This window comes from Bos indicus x Bos taurus, chromosome 1 (assembly GCF_003369695.1).
Source record: "Bos indicus x Bos taurus breed Angus x Brahman F1 hybrid chromosome 1, Bos_hybrid_MaternalHap_v2.0, whole genome shotgun sequence".
Classification (NCBI taxonomy): domain Eukaryota; kingdom Metazoa; phylum Chordata; class Mammalia; order Artiodactyla; family Bovidae; genus Bos; species Bos indicus x Bos taurus.
In genome coordinates this window covers 65,369,404-65,388,265 of record NC_040076.1, presented here as the reverse complement: position 1 = coordinate 65,388,265, position 18,862 = coordinate 65,369,404, and the positions used below count along the sequence as shown (strand labels likewise).

Sequence of the window (18,862 nt, the reverse complement as noted above, 5' to 3'; positions counted from 1 at the left end):
ACGAAGCAAGATAAAAACAAAACCACTGCAGAACCATGTCTGGGGATCAGATAAATATAAGAACATTGCACAAACCACACTATGATTAAATGTTCCCCTCATTTAGCTGGCATAAGCAACAGCTGCTTCTTTAGCAATTATAGCTTTGTACCATTCCTCCTGCTTCCTGGATAAAAATTCTTAGGATACCAAATGACAGAAATGTCTCCAACTTTCTAACAACACTCAATTCATGCTTCTTTGAACTTTGCTAAAATCATCTAACACAAACACAAATTCTACAAAAAGACCTTCCTAACATCCTCTTACTGGAATATCTCATATTTCCCTGTAGTATGTAATCTCTTTGTTGTAATAAACCAAGATTTGTTTGACTATATGTATACAGTCTTTCGTTGATGGGCACAGGTACTGCATTTTCTTTTAAATATTCTAAAACCCAGCCTACAAATTATTTTGACCAGTCTTTAGGCTGAAAATTATCAGTATGGTATGAATATTATTGCTTAGTTGCTAAGTTGTGTCCAACTCTTTTGCAATCCCATGGACTGTAGCCTGCCAGGTTCCTCTGTCCATGGGATTTCCCAGGCAAGAATACTGGAGTGGACTGCCATTCTCCACGGGATCTTCCCGACTTAGGGATCGTTTGAACCTGCATCTCCTACATTGGCAGGTGGATTCCTTACCAGCGAGCCACTAGGTAAGCCATGGTATTGGTTTAAGAAAAGGCAGAAAGATATAAAACATTGTAATTCCAGATGCAAATCCTGCTGCTGCTGCTGCTAAGTCACTTCAGTCGTGTCTGACTCTGTGCGACCCCATAGACAGCAGCCCACCAGGCTCCGCTGTCCCTGGGATTCTCCAGGCAAGAATACTGGAGTGGGTTGCCATTTCCTTCTCCAATGCATGAAAGTGAAAGTGAAGTCGCTCAGTCATGTCCGACTCTTAGCGACCCCATGGACTGCAGCCTACCAGGCTGCTCCGTCCATGGGACTGTCCAGGCAAGAGTACTGGCATGGGGTGCCATTGCCTTCTCCAATGCAAATCCTAGTACATATCAAAAGTTAGTATATGACAAAGGAGTATCACAAACAGTAGAAAAAGGAAGAATCAGTTAATAAATAGTATGCTAAAACTAATTGTTTGGAGGGGAAAAAAAATCATACTATACACCTGGGAAATTCTATGAACAGAGGAGCCTGGCGGGCTACTGTTTATGGTTCGCAAATAGTTGGTCATGACTTAGCAACTAAACACCAACATATGACCAAATTCTGTTTGGATAAAAAAGTTAAAATATAGAAGTTCAAAGCACCAGAAAAAAAAAAGAAATAAATATTTAACTACAACTCTGAATTTTAGAGGCACTTCCTTCCTTAGGAGATAAAAGGGTTCAATAGATTTAACCATACAAAAAAGTGACAATAAATATGTATATATATATATACATACACACATACACATATGTATATATGAAAATCATGAACTAGGGAATATTTTCACAAAACTATAACAGACAAGGGCCAATATGTTTAATATACAAATATGCTATGCAAACTAATAGAAAACCACTAAGAAAAAATATATAAGAGGGTAAAGGATAGGGCTTCCCAGTGGCTCAGACAGTAAACTATCTGCCTGCAGTGTGGGAGACCTGAGTTCAATCCCTGAGTCAGGAAGATCCTCTGGAGAAGGGAACGGCAAGCCATTCCAGTATTCTTGCCTGGAGAATCTCATGGACAGAGGAGCCTGGCAGGCTATGGTCCATGGGATAGCAAAGAGTCAGATACAACTAAGCAACTAACACTTTCACTTTCAAAGGACAGAAAAAAATAATTCATGAAAGAAGAAACTCAGCTGGATAATAAATATATGGAAAAATAATCAAGGTCACTACTAATCAAAAAATACAAATTAAAATAATTATAAATTCTATTTTTCAACTACTGAATTGGAAAAATATTTTTAAATATCTAAAGCTGGTGACTGTATTATTTAAATGGTAGTTATATGTTACTAAAATGGGTTTAAATTGCCAAGTCCTCTTGGAAAGTAATCCAGCAAGAAATATAACCTATATATATATAACCTAATTCATATATAAGTCTATATAACCCAACTATTTTACCTCTAGGAATCTAGTCTAAGGAAATAAAATTAAATATGTTGAAAGTTTAATGCTCACAGACATTTGTAACATCATTATTAACAGAATGGAAAAACTGAAACAAGAATTTCCAGTAATAAAGGAAGAGTGCATCCACTAGATGGAGTTTTATAAACCCACTAAATTTATGTTAAGAAAAAATTCATAACAACATGAAGAAAATATTTATGCTTAATACTAAGCAAAAAAAATCCTAGTAAGTAGAATTCTACATAAGATCTGTAACACAAACCAAAATACCACTAAGAGACTGAACATACAATATGTGATGCTGGACCAAGTATGACATCAGAACTCTGGCCCATACACTCTGCCACAGTAAGCTCGGGAAACCTAAGCACAATCCCTGCAGCACCATTCCAGGAAGCCAAACCACCACCTCTGCAACTATCAGCCCAGAACATTAGGATCCGGTCAATGACTGCTGGGCTCCCTAATTCTTGCAGACCTCTCCTCCTAAGACTTCAAATTCAGTACTAATATGTCAAATATGATTTCTAAACCAATCACACAAGACACCCTGCTTACAACTAGCCTGCCTCCATCTTCCCATGTCAACAGCCTCCAATAACAGCCTACCTTAATGAGCCATAAAAGAAAGATTGAAACAATGCCATCTGCAGCAACCTGGATGGACCCATAGATTACCATATTAAGTGAAGTAAGTTACACAGAGAAAGATGAGCATCATATAGTATCACTTAAATGTGATATGTAAAAAAATGATACAAATGAACATATTTACAAATCAGAAATAGACTCACAGACATAGCAAATTTATACTTACCAAAGGGAAGAGTGGAAGAGGGATAAATTAGGAGCTTGGGATTAACAGATACATACGACTATGTATAAAATAAACAACAAAGATCTGTATACCTGAAACTAATACAACATGGTAAATCAACTGTACTTCAATTGTTTAAAAAGCATACCTGAAGCCTACTCCTTTTTTCACTATAAAGCTTTCCCCACTTTCTTGCTGGCCTTTGAGTCTTTCCAAAAGCAAGTAATGGTCGCTGACTCCCTTGTGACACAAGCTTTGAAAAAGCAGCCGCTCTTCTCGTTTGGGTGATAATTTAATTCCACATAACAAAAGACTAAGCAAAAAATACTAATATAAGAAAGAAAAGAAAGTTGCTCAGTCGTGTCCGACTCTTTGCGACCCCATGGACTGTAGCCTACCAGGCTCTTCTGTCCATGGGATTTTCCAGGCAAGAATACTGGAGTGGGTTGCCATTTCCTTCTCCAGGAGACCTTCCTGACCCAGGGATTGAACCCGGGTCTCTCGCATTGTAGGCAGATGCTTTAACCTCTGAGCCACCAAAGAAGCCCAACTAATATAAAATGAACCTCAAAAAAATCACTATTCATCTGTATCTGAGTATTCAAAGTACAAATCTGAATGATTTAGAATTGTCTTTCTGTCTACCTTGTTGTATCTTCCCTTATGAGCATGTTTATATGTATAATGGAAACATAATTTTTCAATAAAAATATCTGATGGATTATTGCATGCGTGCATGCTAAGGCACTTCAGTTGTGTCCGACTCTTTGCAACCCTTAGACTGTAGCCCTCCAGGCTCCTCTGTCCGTGGGATTCTCCAGGCAAAAATACTGGAGTGGGTTGCTGTGCCCTCCTCCAAGGAATCTTCCCAATCCAGGGATCGAATCCACAGTTCTTATGTCTGCTGCATTGGCAGGCGGGTTTTTTTACCACTAGTGCCACCTGGGAAGCTGATGGACTGTTAGCAATAAAAAAGAGGCAAATTGCTGGTAGATTCAACAGACATATAACAAAAACATTATACTGCATGAAAGAAGATACACACACACACAAATATACACACACAATATATGCTGTATGATTCTATTTACATGAAAGTCAAAAACAGGCAAAACTAAGCTACGGTGACAAAAGTTTAGAATTTGTTGCTTTTGGAAAGCAGTGGGAGTGGGCAACTGACTGGACAGGGGCAAGAAGAAATTTTAAGAATATTTAATAAGACATCCAATACATATTTTGACTGATGGTTACACAAGTAGATATATCCGAAAACTCACTGAAGTGAGCACTTAAAATCTGTGAATTTTATGATGTGTAAATTATATGTCAAATTATTCTTTCCCTGCTCTTTCCTATGTTGCTTTCAACTATCAAGTGTTCTGCTTGTAGCACCCTATCCTCTCTATATTTACCTTTTTCAAAGCTTCTTAAACCTACAATTCTTCTCAGGATAAAATACATGGAAATTTTCATTAAAAAAGAATAAAAGAAGAAGTTTCATAAAAGTTACAGAAAATGAAATACACATGATGCAAATCCTTAATCACATAAAAAATATAAATGGTTCATGTAGTGTGTAGTAGTCTTGCAAACTCATTCCAAAAAGATGATGGCCCAGTTTAAAAGTGCCTAATACAGTTATACATAATACAGGCTTTCAATAAGTAAGTATATAATAAGTAAATGAATTCACCTGATGCCAAGTCTAGTACCCAATACTGTGTCAAAACAAAAGAGTACTAAATATTGATCAGTTTGAAATGTAGAGACATATTGAATCACTATGTTGCATAACAGGAACTAATATAGTGTTGTAGTTCAATTATACTTCAAAAACAAATGAACAAAAAACTCACAGAAAAAGAGATCAGATTTGTGGTTACTACACGTGGCTGGGGGTAGGGGGTTAGGTACTGGATAAAATCAAAAGGTACAAACTCCTAGTTACAAAATAAACAAGTACCAGGTATGTAATGTACACATGATAAATATAATTAACACTGCTGATTACATGTGAAAGTTATTAAGAGTAAATCCTATAAGTTATCACAAGAAAAATTTTTTTCTTTAATTTTAAACCTATATGAGATGATAGATGTACATAAACTTGTGATAATCACTTAATGATGAATGTATATCAAATCACTATGTTGTATACCTTAAACTTTACACTGCTGCATGTCATTATATCTCAATAAAATCAGAATTTAAAAAAGGGTACTGAATATTACCTCAAGTAGTAAAGGAACTTTGGTTAAGACAGAACTGGAAAAAAAGCAAAAAAAGATCCAATAATAAACTACCAAGAGACTTTCAAATTATATAAGTAACCAGTAACAATGTACAAATTATTTATAAATGGATTTATCAATATCAAAGTATGTTCCTCATCAGTATTCTGATTCTCTTCTTACTGCCCTCTGATATCCTATAATGTAGTAAAAATCTACATTAATACCCCTGATCAATCTACTTTCAGCTTCTTGCTCTAATATTCTAAGTATACAAAGTGAGTCCTTGTAAATACTTTCTTTTTTTCACCTGTCTTTTAAATATTCACTTAAACAGATACGTGTAACTGGATCCCATCCGTCTAGTAACTAATTTCATAGATAAAAGTTAAAACCATTGAGTGCAACCTAAAGAATCTACTCCACTCTTATTACTTTGATATATCCTATATCTTTTATACTTTCCTCTTTTCTAATATTCTCAGGGAAATACACCCAACAGGAGCAACACAAAGTATGAATAGTTCAGGCTAATTTAAAATACTGGGCTTCCCTGGTGGTTCAGCTGATAATGAATCTGCCTGCAATGCATGAGACCTGGGCTCGATTCCTGGGTTAGGAAGATCTCCTGGAGAAGGGAATGGTTACCAACTCCAGTATTCTGGCCTGGAGAAGAATTCCATGGACTGTATAGTCCATGGGGTCACAAAGAGTTGGACATGACGGATTTAAAATATTATTTTTCCAACTCCTTAAAAGATGTGACCATCTCTAGAAAATAACTTTTGAAGTCTACTTTTCATCTTGTGGTACACTGCACAGCCCACTCACTTCCTCACATATAGTCATCCAGTTCAGAAATGAATCAAAGAGCCTATATTCAACAACACACACGAAAGCACAGGATTGCAGATCTCAAAACAAACTGTAACATGACACAAACTAAACTAAAGATGAGTTCAGGTCAGATGAAAATGGAACATGAATCTTGTTTGGATCCCAAGACATGTACATATTGCTATATTTTAAATGGATAACCAACAGGGACCTACTCTTTAGCACAAGGGACTCTGCTTAATGTTATGTGGCAGCCTGGATGGGAGGAGAGTTTGGGAGAGAATGGATACCTGTATGTGTATGACTGAGTCACTGTGCTGTCCACCTGAAACTATCAAACATTGTTAATCAGCTATACTCCAAAGCAAAGTAAAAAATTTTTTTAAAAAATGATACTATGGGACAATCTAGGGCTTCCCTGATAGCTCAGTTGTTTAATGAATGCAATACAGGAGACCCTGGTTTGATTCTTGGATTGGGACGATCCTCTAGAGAAGGGATAGGCTACTCACTCCAGTATTCTTGGTCTTCCCTTGTGGCTCAGCTGGTAAGGAAACCACCTGCAGTGCAGGAGATCTGGGTTCGATCCCTGGGTTGGGAAGAAGGGAACAGCTACCCACTCTGGCCTGGAGAATTCCATGGACTGTATAGCCCATGGGGTAGCAACGAGTCAGACACAACTGGTACTATGATACTATGGAACACCCTAGGAAATTTAAACATTAACTGCATATTAGATTATAAAAAGAAATTTTGTTCATGTTTTTAGATGCGACAATGGTTGGGGTTTATATTTTTTTAAAGGGGGGAGTCTTTATCTGATCTCTGAAGTTTTTTAGATATTCAATAAAAAGGTATAATACGTGGGGTTTGCATTAAAATAATGAAATGGTAAGTGAAGATTTACAAAAATTGTTGAAGCTGAAAGTTTATTATAATACTGTCTGTTCTTGTTATTTCGTTTTCCATAAAACAACAAAAACAAAAGATAGGTGAAAGTAAAGAGCATCTTTGTGATAGGCAGAGTAATGGTTCTGGAAAGAACCTGTGAATATGTTAGGTTATATGGCAAAGAGGAGTAAAGGGTTGCAGATGATATGAAGGCTGCTAGTCAGTGGACCTCAAGATTGGAAAATTAACCTGGATTATCCTGTGGGACCAATGTAATCACAAGTGTCTTAAAACACAGAAGAGGAAAGCAGAAAAGTTAAGAGTCAAAGGATGCAATGTGAGAAAGATTCAACTGGCCTCTGCTGGCTTTGAAGTTGGAAGGGGGCCACCAGTCAAGGAACTGTGAATAGCCTATAAAAGCTGGAAAAGAAAACACTTTCTCCTAGACGCTCCAGAAAGAAATGCAGTCCTACCAATGACTGGATGTTAGGCCAGTTACGCCTATTTCTAACTTCTAACCTCCTGAATTATAAGATAATAAATTTGTGCTGTTCTAAGCCATTAGTTGCTGGTAATTTGTTGAAGCCAAAATAAGAAACTAACACAATCTTCTAGCAGACCCACAGATTTTTACATGGAGATAAAGCATAGAGTTTACTGAGAATTCAAATGAAATATGTATTTGCCTCAAGTAAAGAAAAAATTTCCAACTCAGACCCCTTACTATCTTTTTCTGGTTTAAATAATTTTTTATTGCTCAGTATATTTCTTTCTCTTATGTCTTATTTTGTTTTTATTTTTTAGGAACTATAAATTCGAGCTTAGGGAAGCTTACCTTTGTCTTGAAAAACAAAACAACAAAGCTTTTATATCATTTGCTAACCTAGTTTTAAGAGCGAGATGGGAATTATCTTGCAAGAGTAATATCTCTACCATGAATGATGGAGGTCTAAGTCTGGTGCTAAAAGGAGACAACAGCATTGTTGACAAAATTATAATCAGCTGGTGACATCTGTGGAAAAGAAGCCCTTGCAAATTTCTAAACTCTGTTAGAAAGATACCCTTATTATCTTAAAGGCCAGGTACTTTAAGGCAGGTACTATTACCTACGCTACTTTCCCCTTTCTGGTAGCCTCAATTTCTTCCGTGGGTCAACTGCATTACCCGTCCCCTGCAATATACCAAAATGCTACCAGAATCGATCATCTCTACTACTTTCCCAACACTTTTCTCTTATTTAAAACCAATTTACACACTTAATCTTAAAATTACTGATTCTATCAATTCTATTTTCTATTATCGTGTGATCTTAATTCTATCCATCATCTTACTATAAATATCTTTGCCCTAATCAACTTTCTCTTGGTCTAATTCAGCTGTCTCTTGGTACTTCTGACTTGTTTGTTGTTTTTCATTTCTTCTGTTTCCACCATCCTTGATCTCTCTGCAATGCTAAGACACCCTTGAAGTTCTCTTTCTTAATATTCTTTCTAAAGAAAGTTTTCAGATTATCTGTCTCTACTTTTGAGTTTTCCTCATATCATTGTGCTAAGTTCTCTCACCTCTCTTTTGCTAGCTTTACATTTCCATTTACTTAAATGTTTACAAACAGTAACTATTTCCCCCAGACACAATCTAACTTCTCAATTTACTGTACTACTTATTTTCAACCTTTTTTAGTTTGAAGACTTAAAGACAGGTCTTTAGTCAATTTACAATGAACAAATCAGACTGAACATTAAGCCATCCAATCAATTTTCTTGATAGTCTAATTTATTGTCTTCATTTAAGTTAAAGTACTAGATTTCTAATGTGACTGAAATGTACAGGTGATTAACAGAGCAGAAAAACTGAAAAAACATAACAATTTTCTCTGGCTACTCTTTAAATCTACATTTAAAACCCCATTATTTGTTGCTTTTATGCTATTTCCAATTCAAGATATATACTTACTGTACATACATAATCCAGTTATAAGAAGCTACTAAAATTAATACATTAAAAACTATATATTTTAATTAAAATTCATTATATTGATTATGTATCATCATTACATAATATATTCAAAGTCATTCTCTATACCATTTATAACAATTGGTATATCTAGGCCTTCAATAGAACTAAAATCATACTCTTCTTCCTAATATTTTATGTAAGTCTAGAAAGTATCATTAGTGATTTCTCTGATACATCAACCAAAACACATTATTTCACTCATTATAGTCAGTTGGTTGAGAATGATTTATGTCCTAACCATTTTTAACTCTGTATAATAAATATCTTTGGAATAATTAAAATTGTCAAAATACCTTCTTGTTATATGCCTTCAGTGACTATGAATGCTCCATTTAATCAAGCCTCTGTACAGGAAGGCTTATTATGCACTTTTTAGAGCTTTTATATTCTGTTCTTTACAACTACCTTCTATAAATCCTTTAAATACAATTTTCTTTATTTCTAAAACTTAATCACTTATTTAAAAATACACTTAATACATATTTTTAAATAAAAACATTCATGTTTAACACACATTAAAAGATTAGCCCTTTAAATATTAAAAATAATCAAGAAAAGTTACCTTTTTAAAATTAAAAAAGGACCCTTGCTATAAATAAGATCTTTTATAAAAGATACTTATTTTGACAATTAAGTAGGAAAAACCTCAATTTAAAAAGCATTTAAAACAGGGCTTCTACTTGAAACTTCTAATGGATATAGTCAAAGTTATTGCTATTAAACTACTATGTATATGGTTCATAGAACTATATTGTAGGAAACCAATATAATCATTCTATCATTACAAGTAAACTATGAAACTATGATTTTTCACAGGCACATATTCAAGTGAAGGCAGAAGGGATCTATAGAAATCACTAACCTTCAAGAAATAGGAATTTGGTTTAATCACTACTGATAATCCTAAGTCAGAAAGTATATAAGATTTTAAATTAGTTCTATATTGAGATACACACAAAGCATCACACCACTGTTTTTAAGAACATGAGACCTGCCATACTAAATGAGACCCACAGCCCAATTTGCTGACAATATACTAGCACCAAAGGACCTTTTGTGAGAAAACATAATTGTTCTCTATGGTAACCTAAAAAATTTGTAATCATATTTCCTACAAATCTATAATCCCTTACTTGAGCTTGCCCCTGCACTCTTATGCTCTCAGGATAGGCAAAGTAGAGTTTAGACCACTGAAATAGCTTGGCTTTGGTTTTCCACTTCTTAAAAATTAATTTATTTTAATTATATTTGGCTCTTAAATTTGTTAACATCTCAATCCCAACAAGAGTGCTTAATTCATCTGGTTTGCTCCATCTGTCCATGAAGTCTTTGTCAGATGCTTTACCCATAATAAGTGATCCTGCAGTGTCAACTGTACTATCTTTTATTCTACCCATTTAAAAGTGTAGAATGAGACAAGTCCACATCTCAGACAATCTTGTATAGTTCCTTGAATGAATGAAAACTGCAGAAATATGGAATTACGGGCTGTGCCAACTTCAGTTACAGACCCTCCCAAGTAAAATGATATTAAATTAGAAGAATATGGAGACAATGAAAAACCTGGAGAAAAGATATCTAGGCAATTAATCTCCTTTCAGCTTTTCAAGGTCCTGGAAAGCCCAACTCTCCACAGTCCACGACTATGTTTCTGACCTTACACTTGTTTCTCTGGGAAGATCTGGTATTACGTCTAGTATGAAGATCATGATTACAATCCATTCCCATGTAAGAAGTTACACTAGTTATCTGTGTGTTGGCTCTGACACCATGACCATTTATAAAATCAACTTATAAATGTTGATGAAGAGTGAGTTGGCTAATGTAAGAGTTTATTCAAACTTTAGGGATTATGCCATCTGGTTCTAGTGATATATTTATTTTTGTCTATTTTGTTAATTAGGTCTAGAACACCCATGTGTTTGTCACTGTCAATCTAATACTTCTAAATTGTTCCCCTAAAAAAGATCGTTTGGAAACAAAAATAAAAACTTAAGTAAATGTAACTGAATCTTTCTACAATCTTCTTTTCCATATCTTTCTAAAAAATATGTACCATGTTCCTAAAGTGGTGTCACTCTTCTGCTCAATGGCTTCCTTGTGTTTATGTAATATAAGATGTATTTAATAAAAGTATTTTCCAAAAAAAATTGTTCAAAACATCTAGTTTTCTCTTAATACATCATTCTATGAGATTCCTAGCTTTCATTCATTCCTTCAACAATTATTTGACTGCCTTCTATGTGGCAGGCTCTGTTCTATGAATTAGTGAGACAGTTGCAAACAAAATAAAGCCCTGTCCTCATGGAGTTATATTATAATAGGTGAAGCAAAAATCAAGCAAGTAAACATAATTTAATAACAGTTAGTTGTAAGTGTTATCAAGAAAACATAATCGGGATAAGGGTAGAGAGCAAAGGTGATGAGCAGTGGTCAATGAAGATCTCTCTGAGAAGTTAACAACTGAACCAAGAACTGAATGATATAAAGACAACAAGTAATGTAATTATTTGGGGGTGGGGGGAAGTGTTCATGTAAAGGAAACAGCAAATGCAAAAAGCCCTGAGACAGGAACATTTTTGAGAAGTAGTAAGAAAGCAAATGTAGCTGGTGCAGAGTAAGTAACAGAAAACAGCTGAAAATGATGTCTATCTGGGGTCAGATCATTTAGAGCTTTATAAGACATAACAGGACTTCTGATTTTATTTTTAAGAGAAATGAAAAACCATTGAAAAATTCTGAGCAGGAATGACATAATATAATTTAAATTTTTAAAGGACTCTTCTACCTATTATGAGACTGTGGTGAGGCCCCCGTGAAAGCAGGGGAAACTCTTTTAAGAAACTCTTAAAAGAAACTCTTTTAAGGTAATATAATAGTAGTCCAAGCAAGAGAAGAGACATGGTCAGATTTGGGAAGTACTTTTAAGGGAGAGACAACAGAATAATCTCTACCTTCTCAAAGTCTCTATGTTTCCTGAGGAATTAATTATGTTGCCTATTCTAATAAGTGAGAAAAATGAAGCAGAAAAAGTACGGGATTTAAGGATGAAAAATCAGAGCATTAAACTTAGCTATGTCTCTTACCAACTTTGGAGAGCTAAATTCTCTGGTCTCAGATATCTTCTCAGTAAAAGAAAAATATAATACTACCCTTGATGTCTTTATAGGACTGTTATGAAGGTCAAATGGGTTATCTTACAGATGAAGCTTTACTAATTGTAATTTAACCAACTTGCTAAATTAACAAAAACTCTCCATTCTCTTTGTAAAACACAGGTTGATACTAATGGTTCATTAAATGTTCAAAACTACTAAATTCTGTAGCTAGAATACTCACACTCTCCTGCTCCCAGACTAATTAGGTATGGGCCATATAACTGTAGGGATGAACATAAAATGAATCTAGAAAAAATACATACACATACATACGTTTGTTCATCTATAATTTGTATATACTTCCATATATATACACATATGTATATGTTCATCTAGATTATACACACAAGTATAAACTGCTTACTGAAATACGTCTATGTCTGTGTGTGTGTGTATATATATCATCTGACACTTAAATTTCCTCTGAAAGCATAAATATCCTTATTCTATTTTAAACAAACAAAAACTAAAAATTGCACATAATGAATTTGGGATGGTTTATGGATAAGAAGTCTACACAGAACTTCAATCAGAGAATCAATATGCAACAGAAAAATCTTGATTGGTTATCAGGTGCTTTGTAAATTGATGCATATTTAAATGTTTTCAGTTTAAATGTTTAAGATATATATCATTATCAATGACTTTATGCTTCAGTCTCCTTTCAATTAATCAACGAACCATGGATATGCTACTTCATTCATAAAGTACATCAAGTGCCTACTATACTGATTCTCAATATTGACTGTGCATCAGAATCTCCTGTGGGTACTTTTTAAAAGATATAAGTGCCAAGGCCCCATCCCTAGAAACTGATTTTCTAGGACTAGAGTAGACCTAGAAATCTTTCTTTTAGACAGAGTTAAGAACCACTGGCCTAAAAGGTAGTGAGCACCCTAACAATGAGAAGAAAATAAACTATAATTGTTTCCCAAAGAGTTCATAGTATAATAGTGTCAAAAGTCTTTTTAAAACACAATAAGCTGCTAAATTCACATCATGGCAGATGCTACAGGAAAAGAAAGACATGAAGAGAAACCTTAACTGTCTGGGATAGGTAAATGAGGAAGGCAGTGGTCACAGTTGGTGTTTGAACTATGAAGTAATGAAAGGTAACTGGAATTCTCCAATTATATTAAAGCTGGAAGAGATATTCTAGTCAGAAGCAGTAAGCTAAGAAAAGGCATTGAGATATGAGAAAATAATGGTGCTTTCTGAGAATGCAGTATATCTAGGGCATCAATGAAACAAGGATGGAAAGGTAAACACAAGCCCCTTCCAAAAGGAACTATATCAAGTTAAATAGTCTGAAGTTTAGTGTACAGAGACGTAGTTTCAAACTGTTTTCATGGAATTCAGAAAAGGCAGTTCAATATTTCAAAAAGGCCATACAAATATCTGAACAACACCGGGTATTCAAATGTATACACACTGAACTTAAAACAGATTGCAGTAAACCAATGCATTAACCTGTTTTTTGCTGACCTTGAACCAAAATTTCTTCTGCCATTTGTTTCTGAACTTCTTAGAGATGTGTCACTGATTATAAAGCCTGTATTTTTATAAGGCTAGCAAATGTCCTACTACCTGCCTATGCATAATATCATATAACAAAACCAAATATAAAAAACGACTTCTGTTTGTAGACCACCACTGCTCCAGGGAAACAACATAGAATTTTTAGCAGGAAAATTACATAAATAACATTATAATTCAGAAATAACCATTATAACAAAATGAATTGGAATAGGGTAAAACATGAGGTGAGAAGATCAGTTAGGAACTGACTTCAAGAGACCAAGCAAGAAAATATAATAGAATAAACAAGTATTGAAGATGATGAAAAGGGAATAATGGAAATACTAAGAAAATAGAATATGATGTGAAGGCCAATCAAATAATGGAAAAAAAGATGGTTTTCAAAAGAGCAGATTCATACTTTAATTTTAGCCATACTGAAAAGACAGAAGTACTTAGAAGGTACCAACTGTTTAGTACTCAGAAATGAATATCTTTTGCACATTTAATCAGTGAGTTCAAATTAATTCCCCATTTTAGCAACAGTCTTAATTTTGGGATATCTTTAATCCATCTTTACATATTTTGTTACAGTCCAGAAAACCTAAAATCATGCAACCACTTTTTAAAATTAACTATATTCCTATCTAAGTATGTCACAGTACTTTACCCACTTGGTGAAATTTCAATACTATTAGTGTTCAGCACACATAGCTATCTATCCTTATAATTTCTTTGAATATTATTACTTATAGCCCACTGGTTATAGTCATTCTATCAAGAACAAGGTGATTTTAAAACTTTAACAATAATATAAATGTGTGTTTCATTGCCTCTTCCAACTTATACATTGCCTTCACCTAACCATCTTGTTTGATCTTCCCAAAAATCCTCTTGGGTAAGAAGAACAGAAATACTTACAGAAGCCCTATTACCATACTACAGATGAGAAATTCAAGTCACAAGGAGATAAATGTCTTACCAAAGATTATATGGCTGACAAGTGACAGAGCTTTAAATAAAATACAAATTCTCTGATTCCTAGGTCGGTGTTCTTCCTACCATGCCATATGTTTTTTTTAAATAATACATATTTAACTTTTGCCACTTTGAATGACTATCTCTTGCCTACATAAATAAGTAAGTGATTATCTATCCCATTTTCCTCTCTTGCTTTCCCCTAAAACCTTATCTACCAGCTTTATAACCTCAAGAGTCCAATGCCATTCTGTTTCAGAAGTTTATCTTTTCTATATCAATTTTAACTCTACTAAAACTCTCCTGCATTACTATCACATTCATGAACTGAGACACTTAGGCAATTGTTTTCAGAATCTTGGAATGGTAATAGTAATACATCAAAGATTAGAGAATCTGGGCATAATTCCCCTGCCTAGCAGTTTAAATCTGGCCTTTAGGGCCCTTTCACATATTTGTCTCATTAAGCTCCTCCCTTATTTGACAAAATATCTATTATTTCAAAGTAAGGATAAAATTCTACACAACTTTGTATACAAAACTGTACTGTATACAAATTTCACAGAGCAGGTTAGGACTAAATCTGTTTAACCCAATTCTAAATAAATTCACTTTTATGTAAACTAGTTTATAATATTTTAATAATTAAAGACTTGTTTTTATAATGACCCTACTGGCAACACAGACTAAGACAAAAATTGAAACTTACCCATTACACATGATTTGTTTACTACACATAATTTGTTTACTACAAAAACAATTTTAATAATTTCAAAAAAATTTGTGTTGAATTACTCAAAAAAGTAATACTTAATTTCTATGATTTCAAAAATTTACTATTTATTCTCATGCATACAATTGACTTGGTAACTTTTTTATTGAACATAAAAAGTCAAAAGCACATTTCTAAGCTACCTCCTAAAAAAACAATAAAAATTATAAATCCCTTTATGTCAGAAAATAAAACAATTACTTCTATATATGAACACCATGCTTGTTTTGTAAATTCTCCACTCTCCCCATCAGAAACTCTTTTGCTTATTAGCTCAATATTAAAGTATAATTACTTAAAACGTTTCCTCACTAAACAATAACACAGTCTATTTTTGAGTTCCTATAAGTATTAAGCCCACAGTATTTGTTTATTAAGAATTTAAGAATCTAGGTATGTTTTTATTCAGAATTTTAAACACTGCCTTCAGATCTTTTAGTGGATGTATTCATCTAGCTCTTATCTTTTCAATTCTAGCAATATCTTAATAGCTTTAATCCTTTTATACTGAACAGTAAAATTAGTTTTTCTGAGTGACAACATTGAATTAACTATTTATACATAAATATTAAATTTAAAAGTATTCCAAAACTGAATCTTAATATTATCTTGCATATTCTACTGGTAATGTTTGCTTATTAATACTTCCCTTAAACTATAACTGCTTTATAAGTTGATGCCTGGAATATCTTAATACAAACTGACTTACCCACAAAATTCTCTGCACCAGACTCTCTGATACCAGCATCTGAAGAATTTCCAGCCCTTAGAGGGTGTGTTTTAATTCGTTCCTCACAGCAGTAAAATAAAGAATAAGCTTTAAGCCAATTCAAAACTTACCTTACAAATCTGGAAATAGTCTGAAGTCAAGGTTTCCTGAATCTCCTCTCTGAGAATCCCTGCAGTCCCTGCCGGATGTGTGGAGCCACTTCCAGCCCCGCCACCACTGTTACTGCCACTGCTGCTGCCACTGCCAGGGGATGAGGCCGTTAAGCCATCCAAAACTTTTCGGAAATTAAACTTCTTCATTTTAAAAACTGTGGAGAAATTCAAAGGAAAGGGGGACTTACTACATGGAATTATACATGGGGAAAAGTGTTTAGCTTTTCATCAGTCACGGCACTAGCCAATCCCCATTTTTACATGAGTTTTTTTAAAAAGGAGGGGGGGATTCAATCTATCAAATTTTAATTATAAAAAGCATATCCTTCAAAAATATAAAACACAAACTGCAAGAACACCAGTTATTTCCTCCTCGCACATCAAATTTTCAAGGGCTTTATTCCCAGCTGTAGCTACGCTTTATCAGCACCGAGGTAAAAATAAAAGGCAGTGTCATCATCGTCATTAGCATTATATCATCATTATTATACAATCAAACCAGAGTCCCACAAACCAAGACTCTCTTTCTTAAAGGCGGGCTTTCCTCCTGAAGGTTGAGCTCAGAGTATTTTTATTTTCAAAAAAATGGTGGTGGAAGGGAGCTAGTATATATTCTGCAACCACCTTCGGGGGTCTCCCCCAACATCTTCAACGCTCCCTTTTTCTCAACAGGAAAAGAGGCGTGGGGGTGCTTTTTCTATTTCCCACTCAGAACAGCCCGTACCCCCAAACACCTGCAGGTGATCCACAGCAACAGCCGACGGGAGGAGAGAGCTGCTGCGCCGACTACCTCCGCTTCTGTCTCCGCTTCCCCCTCCCCTCTTCCCCCTCCACCCCTCCTCGCCCCGCTCTGCCTGCAGCCGGAGCCGCGCCAACCCGCGCGTCCGCTCTCCAGCAGCACGGCAGCGGCTCTTGGGGGTCGTAAGGCAGAGGCGACGACGGTTGCGCCCGAGTCCTGTCTTAGCCGGCGGGGCAAGAAAAGCCGCCGCTCCCGCTGTCCCTCCCCAGGCCGAGCGCCTAGGCGCCGGGCTCTAGCCCGCGGGCGCGCGAACACACAAACACCCTCACGCAGACCTACGCGCCCGGGCGCTCACGCGCACAGACACACACACAGGTGCGAGGGAGCCGCGGCTGGACGGCGGCGTCGGCGTCCCAAGGGGATGACTATCTGACTCCCGACTTAGGCACCTTCCTCAGCCGCCGCTAGCCGACTGACAGCCTGGAAAGCTGAGGATTCGGAGGGAGGATGCCTCTCAGGCGTCCGACCGGCCCGGCTCCGGCCGCTTCTCCAGTCCCTCTGGTAGCGGCTTCTGGCGCTCTCCGAGGTCCTAACGGGGCAGGCAGGCAGGCAGACTCCACTGCAAGCTCCGCCCTCCCGCCGTGGGAGGCAAGCCCCGCCCCCGAGCCACCCCCTTCTCTCTTGCCCGGCTCCTCCTTCCCGGGCCGCAAGGGGCCCGAGAAAAGGGAGGAGAGCTCCGCTACGTCAACGGGCGGAAGCAGCTTCGGCTCCAATCCTGGGCTCCAAAGGTCCAAGTTCCGCGGTCGAGAGGCGCGGAAGAAATTTGTGGATAGGTCGAAGGAAGAGCCAATGAAAGGGGGAGGGGAAATTTTAGAGAGGCCGGTGAAGTATTTGATTGACAGCGGTATTGGCCAGTATGCAAGGAGGCCGTGCTTTGGGGGCTGTAATTGGCGCTACCTGTTGAAGGACGCAGGTATGAATCAATAGAATACCAGGAAGCGTGCGAACTTGAGGAGAGCTTATCCTACATCTGACTCTGGACAATTCTGCGAACTGGGCAACTGTTTTGCAGTTTATCACTTCTGAGCCTCTTCCTGCTCTCCGGGTGCATCTGCTTGTCTCCCCTCACTGCTATGCAACTTGTATAATTGCTTAACAGGTCACATCTGCCAAATGGAATTTAATTGCTATAGTTACAGAATTTATATTAATAGCATACCAGATCCCAAGGAAAGAATCGTTCACGTTGTTCCAATATATACACTTGCTTTTCCCCCCATTTTCATATATACGAAAAAAAATTTGAAACATTTTTCTCACTTAGTAAACCATGTCAAGAATACATTTTAAGCTTTTTCTATGAGTCACAGTAATCATTTTGAAAGATGCACTATTCGGTGCAGGGTTTTGGTTTTGTTTTTGTTTTTTAAACCAGCATCAGAAAGGGAAGATGTGGTTCTGAGCCCTAACTTGCTACTGAATTGGGGGAATTTGGGACCTCGATTTCTTCATCTCTGAAAATAAGGGCCTCGCAGGGGACCGTAGCCAGCTGTCGTCTATAATCTGGGCAATGCAACAGAAAGTCAAAGTCTCTACAGTCCATGGAATTCTCCAGGTCAGAATACTAGAGTGGGTAGCCTTTCCCTTCTCCAGGGGATCTTAAACAACCCACGTATCAAAGCCAGGTCTCCCACATTGTAGGGGGATTCTTTACCAGCTGAGCCACAAGGGAAGCCCAGTGCAACAGAGTTCCTTAGTAATCATCTCATATATTCTTACATTTTAGAGATCTTCTAGGATAACCTCTTCTTTTCTTTTCCCTTTTATTATTTTCTTTTCTTTTCCCCTTCAGAGGAAGGGGATGGAAGGAGTGAGGGATGAAAAGG

The 18,862-nt window shown here is 36.3% G+C and overlaps 1 protein-coding gene across 1 annotated transcript in view; it reads right to left on the bottom strand.

Annotated features, from left to right (window-relative positions):
* The window catches only part of STXBP5L (syntaxin binding protein 5 like), a 306,548-nt gene extending 288,942 nt beyond the window's left edge, over positions 1–17,606 (bottom strand). Inside the window, 2 exon segments of the mRNA XM_027531120.1 lie at positions 16,196–16,392; positions 17,426–17,606. Of these exon segments, the coding sequence (XP_027386921.1) occupies positions 16,196–16,384 (189 nt within the window). The 5' untranslated portion in view covers positions 16,385–16,392; positions 17,426–17,606.
* Between the last annotated feature and the right edge of the window lie 1,256 nt (positions 17,607–18,862).